Source organism: Hylobates moloch, unplaced genomic scaffold, assembly GCF_009828535.3.
Source record: "Hylobates moloch isolate HMO894 unplaced genomic scaffold, HMol_V3 SCAFFOLD_23, whole genome shotgun sequence".
Classification (NCBI taxonomy): domain Eukaryota; kingdom Metazoa; phylum Chordata; class Mammalia; order Primates; family Hylobatidae; genus Hylobates; species Hylobates moloch.
Window position 1 is genome coordinate 41,647,442 of NW_026652298.1, and position 6,017 is coordinate 41,653,458.

Sequence of the window (6,017 nt, forward strand, 5' to 3'; positions counted from 1 at the left end):
TTTTTTGAGGCAGAGTTTCACTCTTGTCACCCAGGCTGGAGTGCAGTGGTGTGATCTTGGCTCACCGCAACCTCTGCCTCCGTCAGGCTGGTCTCGAACTCCTGACCTCAGGTGATTTGCCCACCTCGGCCTTCCAGAGTGCTTGGATTACAGGCATGAGCCGCCGCACCTGGCTGACGCACTATTTTGTATTATTTATGGTATGAGACAGAGTCTCGCTCTGTCACCCAGGCTGGAGTGCAGTGGTACAATTTCAGCTCACCACAACCTCTGCCTCCCGGGTTCGAACAATTCTCGTGCCTCAGCGTTCTGAGTAGCTGGGACTACAGGCATGTGCCACCATGCCCAGCTATTTATATATATATAAATATATTAAAAATATATATCTATATATAAAAAATATATATATATATATATATTTTTTTTTTTTTTTTTGAGACGGAGTCTCGCTCTTTCACCCAGGCTGGAGTGCAGTGGCGCGATCTCGGCTCACTGCAAGCTCCGCCTCCCAGGTTCACGCCATTCTCCTGCCTCAGCCTCCTGCGTAGCTGGGACTACAGGCGCCCGCCACCTCGCCCGGCTAATTTTTTGTATTTTTAGTAGAGACGGGGTTTCACCGTGTTAGCCAGGATGGTCTCGATCTCCTGACCTCGTGATCCGCCCGCCTCAGCCTCCCAAAGTGTTGGGATTGTAGGCGTGAGCCACTGCGCCCGGCCTATTTTTATATTTTTTTAGTAGAGATGGGGTTTCACCATGTTGGCCAGGCTGGTCTCAAACTCTTGACCTCAGGTGATCTGCCCGCCTTGGCCTCCCAAAGCATTGGGATTACAGGCGTGAGCCACCATGCCCAGCCTGGTTTTTATTTGTTTTTATTTATTTATTTTTATAGAGACAAGGTCTTGCTATGTTGCCCAGGCTGGTCTTGAATTCCAGGCTCAAGTGATCCACCGACCTTGACCTTCCAAAGTGCTAGGATTACAGGCGTGAACCACCATGCCTGGCTTTTTTCATTTTTTATTTTTTTTATTTTATTTATTTATTTATTTTTATTTATTTTTTTTTTTTGAGAGGGAGTCTCGCTCTGTCACCCAGGCTGGAGTGCAGTGGCGCAATCTCGGCTCACTGCAAGCTCCGCCTCCCGGGTTCACACCATTCTCCTGCCTCAGCCTCTCCGAGTAGCTGGGACTACAGGCGCCCGCCACCACGCCCGGCTAATTTTTTTTTTTTTTGTATTTTTAGTAGAGACAGGGTTTCACCGTGGTCTCGATCTCCTGACCTCGTGATCCGCCCGCCTCGGCCTCCCAAAGTGCTGGGATTACAAGCGTGAGCCACCGCGCCCGGCCTTTTTATTTTTTTTTTGAGATGGAGTCTGGCTCTGTCACCCAGGGTGGAGTGCAGTCCTGCGATCTCAGCTCACTGCAAGCTCCGCCTCTCGGGTTCAAGCAATTCTCCTGCCTCAGCCTCCTGAGTAGCTGGGATCAGAGGCGCCTGCCACCACACCCAGCTAATTTTTGTATTTTTAGTAGAGAGAGCATTTCACTATATCGGCCAGGCTGCTCTCAAACTCCTGATCCACCCGCCTTGGCCTCCCAAAATGCTGGGATTACAGGCGTGAGCCACCATGCCCGGCGTTATTTATTTATGTATTTATTCATTAAGATGGAGTCTCACTTTGTTGCCCAGGCTGGTCTTGAACTCCTGGGCTCAAGTGTTTTGCCAGCCTCAGCCTCCCAAAGTGCTAGGATTACAGGTATGAGCCACCATGCCCGGCCCTACCACAGTTTTTTGTACAAGAGCCAGACTTCTAGCCCCAACGGTGAACTTGCATCTTTCCTCAGGAATGTGCACATGAGGCCGGCAGAAGGAACGCTGTCCCTCTCTTTAGTGGCTGGGCCACGGCTTGTGGAGGCGGCTGCTAGGGCTGGGATCTGGAGGCAGCAGGGGAGGCCCAGGCTCACAGAGGCTGGTGGAGGGAAGGGAAGGAGGGAAGACACTCCTGGCCCAGGGCCTCGCATCCCAGCTTCCTCGCTGAGTACCACCACATCCCTCCCTCACAGCCTGTGGAGGGACCCAGGATCTGCCTTTGAGGTTCCCCAGGTTCCCTGGCATCAGAGAGGGGCCTCGAAGCCCATGTGGTCACTGGAAGGAATTTGCTGAGCTCTTAGCACACAGGGTGTGTGTGGGTCGTGGCCATGCTGGTTGGTGCCAGACAGAAGCCCACAGTGGATGGTCTGCTGACACATCGTCTGGAAGCAGCCCCTCTCCCAGGCCACGGCGGCTGTGGGAGTGGCCACATTCATAAGGTGAGGCCAACCCTCAGCCACCAAAGAAGCCAACTCGGCAGTTATAAGCGCCACCCTGTGTTTTCCAAACAGGGCAGGAGTGAGCTACAAGATACAGATCTTCTCTCCACCTCGGCCAGGCGCCGTGGCTCACGTCTGCAGTCCTGAGGCAGGCAGATCGCATGAGCCCGGGAGATCAAGACCAGGCTGGGCAGCGGGGCATGGTGGCTTACACCTGTAATCCCAGCACTTTGGGAGGGCGTGGTAGGTGGATTGCCTGAGCTCAGGAGTTTGAGACCAGCCTGGGCAACACTGTGAAACCTCATCTCTAGTAAAATACAAAAAATTAGCTGGGCATGGTGGTGGGCACCTGTAGTCCCAGCTACTCAGGAGGCTGAGGCAGGAGAACCACTTGAACCCGGGAGGCAGAGGTTGCAGTGAGCTGAGATTGCGCCACTGCACTCTAGCCTGGGTGACAGAGCGAGACTTCGTCTCAAAAAGAAACAAAACAAGACCAGCCTGGGCAACGTAACAAGACCTTGTCTCTACAAAAAATACAAAAAACAGCCGGCCATGGCGGTGTGTGCCTGTGGTCCCAGGTACCCAGGAGGCTGAGGTGGGAGGATCGCTGGAGCCCAGGAGTTTGGAGGGTGCAGTGAGTTATGTTTGTGCCACTGCACTCCAGCCTGGCTGACAGAGCCACACCCTGTCTCTGACAAAAACAAAACAAAACAAAACAAACAAATCTTTTCTCCTCCGTGTCAGGAAGTAAAGCCCGAATACATTCAGGGTGTGGTGTGACAGTGAGCTGGGAGCTTGGAGGAACAGAGTGGGGACCGCAGGGCTGAGGGGCATCCCTGATGGAAGCTGCTCCCCTCCCATGAGGGCAGCCATGGGGGCCCTGGTGGGCACAGCCACACACCTCCCTGCAGCCTTCTGCTGCTCAGCACCTCCCCCATGCAGCAGGGCTGGGGGCCATGTCGACGGAGGAGGAAAGCTGTGGCAGTGACCAAACCCAGGAGAGAGGCAGCCAGTGGCCTGGCTGGTCCTGGGCCCGACATTCAGTGTCAGCTGCATCTGAGCATGCGGCCTCTGCCAAGGGAGCAGGACCCTGCCTGTAGACTGGGGCTTCCAGCATGAGGCAGGAAGAGTGTTCTAAATGTCACAGAAGGCCAGGCGTGGTGGCTCAGGCCTGTAACCCCAGCACTTTGGGAGGCCGAGGCAGGCAGATCACAAGGTCAGGAGATCGAGACCACGGTCGGTGAGACCCCGTCTCTACTATAAATACAAAAAATTAGCCGGGCATGGGGGCGGGCGCCTGTAATCCCAGCTACTAGGGAGGCCGAGGCCGGAGAATAGCGTGAACCCGGGAGGTGGAGCTTGCAGTGAGCCGAGATTGCACCACTGCACTCCAGCCTGGGTGACAAAGCGAGACTCCATCTCAAAAAATAAAAAAAAGGCCAGGCGCAGTGGCTCACGCCCGTAACCCCAGCACTTTGGGAGGCCAAGGTGGGCGGATCATGAGGTCAGGAGATCGAGACCATCCTGGCTAACAAGGTGAAAACCCATCTCTACTAAAAATACAAAAATTAGCCGGGCGTGGTGGCGGGCGCCTGTAGTCCCAGCTACTCCGGAGGCTGAGGCAGGAGAATGGCGTGAACCCGGGAGGCGGAGCTTGCAGTGAGCCGAGATCGCCCTACTGCACTCCAGCCTGGGTGACAGAGTGAGACTCCGTCTCAAAAAAAAAAAAAGAAAAATACTACTGATAATAAACAAACATCACAGAAAAGACAGAAAGGAAACACAACCCCTAAATGACAAGATCACAAGCAACTCTCTTTAATCCTCTTTCTTTTCCTTCTAAAAGCTTTTGCAAAGTCCAATTTATTTTTACAGTAAATAGATTATCTTTTAAGAAAATGCACTAGCAAGATTGTAGCAAAGTGTGTTTACGCAAACAGGTGGTGCAGAGACAGAGGGGCAGACCTTGTGGGCAGCTGGAGGGCCGTCCCAGCTCATGGACCATGCACAGACGGGAGCACCTCAGTGTTTTCAGCCAAGAGAATACAAGTCTCAGGATCCGTGTGGCTCCCTCAGGCCCTGGACCCAGGCAGGCAGGACACCCTTGACCATGGGGCAGGGGACATCCCAGCATCTTGTCTGTACCCCCACCACCTGCGTGGCACCTGGCCCTCAGGCACCTGCGTGGCCCTGGCCGTCAGGCACCTGCGTGGCAGCTCCATGGGCCAGGCCCACTGTCCAGTTGCTCCTGCCCTAGAGTTGGGGTCGTGGGGAGGGAGAGTGCAGTAATAGCTAAGTGTTCAGAGGAGGGGCTGGGCTGCAGGCATTGCTGGTTCAGATTGGTGCTCTCCACCTGGCTGTGTGAGGTGGCGGGAAGCAGCAGCCGGAAGAATCCTGCAGGAGTTTCAGAACTTAGTAGCCGGCTGAGGATGGCTTCCCCCTAAAACACCTCGGCTGCCTCGGCCACCCAGCACCTGCCAGAAATGCCGGCAGAGGCCGAGGCCACTACAGAAGAGCAAGCGCACCAGCGCCCGCCTCCTGCCCAGCCCCAGTGGGCAGCACACATGTGTGGCCAGGTTGGCGCAGGGGCCGGGAGGATGGGGACAAAAGAGACGCCAGCCCTGTGGGTCCCGCAGAGACCTGCCCATGCAGCAACCAGCGTCCAAGAACACAGGTGACCCCAAGAAGCGGGAGCGGTACCTCACCTAGAGCTTAGCAGAGAAGGATGCGAAATCTGCCAGCCCTTTGACATCGTTTGGGAACGTCAACCATGCCCCGCCATCGGCCACCAGCACGGCCCCCGTCACGTAGGAAGCCAGAGGGCTAGCCAGGTAGAGCACGCTGTGTGCGATCTCAGTCTTGTTCCCCAGCCTCTGCAGCGGGCTGGCAGTGACCTTGGTGCTCAGGCTGGCCTGAGGGCCACCTGGAGGGCAGCAGAAGGCTCAGGCCCCATGAGCCCCAAGACCCAGCACCCTCCCCTCTCCCCCAGCTCATTCCCTGAGAGGCATCTGGGAACAGCAAGGACACAGTCAGTGTCACCAAGGCCTAGCATGGAGCAGGATCAGGCCAGGCACAGAACATAGTTGCCACCATGGAACCACCACAGGGCTTTGCAACATACCCCCTGCCAAAGTTCTGGAAGCTTCCATGGGCACCCTGTGCCCCAGGGCAGGATCTGTGGGAGGCCTGGGCTCCCTGAGAGCCTTACCCAGTCGCCGGAGCCCCTCCGTGCCACTGATGGGGCCAGGGGCGAGGCTGTTGACGCGGATGTTTTGGGGACCCCACTCCACAGCCAAGTGCCGCGTCATCGCGTCTGCACAGGAGAAAGTTGGATATGAAGGGGCCGCTCTGCCCTCTGCGAGGGCTCAGGGCCAAGGCCAGGCCTCGCTGCCTGCAGCTGGGCTCAGCTTCACGTGGAGACTGCTGGCCTCCTGGGATGGGAGCAGACGGCCCGTGGGGGACCCAGGTGGGCAAACGTGGGCAGGGGGGTGCTCATACCCACAGCGGCCTTGGCGGAGCCGGCATGCACTTGGAGCGCCTGCCCCCGGTTCCCCAGGGTGGCAGTGATGTTCACGATCACCCCTCCATGGTCCTGCAACACACAAGGCCCGGGGCAGGGAGCGGGCGGCTGTCAGGGAGGCCACGGGGCAGGGAGCAGGCAGCCATCAGGGGGAGGCCACGGGGCAGGGAGCAGGCAGCCATCAGGGGGAGGCC

General features: G+C 56.7%; 1 protein-coding gene across 1 annotated transcript in view; it reads right to left on the bottom strand.

The window, feature by feature from the left end:
• Positions 1–4,097: 4,097 nt before the first annotated feature.
• Positions 4,098–6,017, bottom strand: part of DECR2 (2,4-dienoyl-CoA reductase 2) — a 12,642-nt gene continuing 10,722 nt past the window's right edge. Inside the window, 4 exon segments of the mRNA XM_032144722.2 lie at positions 4,098–4,697; positions 5,009–5,226; positions 5,512–5,616; positions 5,802–5,931. Coding sequence (XP_032000613.1) covers positions 5,009–5,226; positions 5,512–5,616; positions 5,802–5,931 — 453 coding nt within the window. The 3' untranslated portion in view covers positions 4,098–4,697.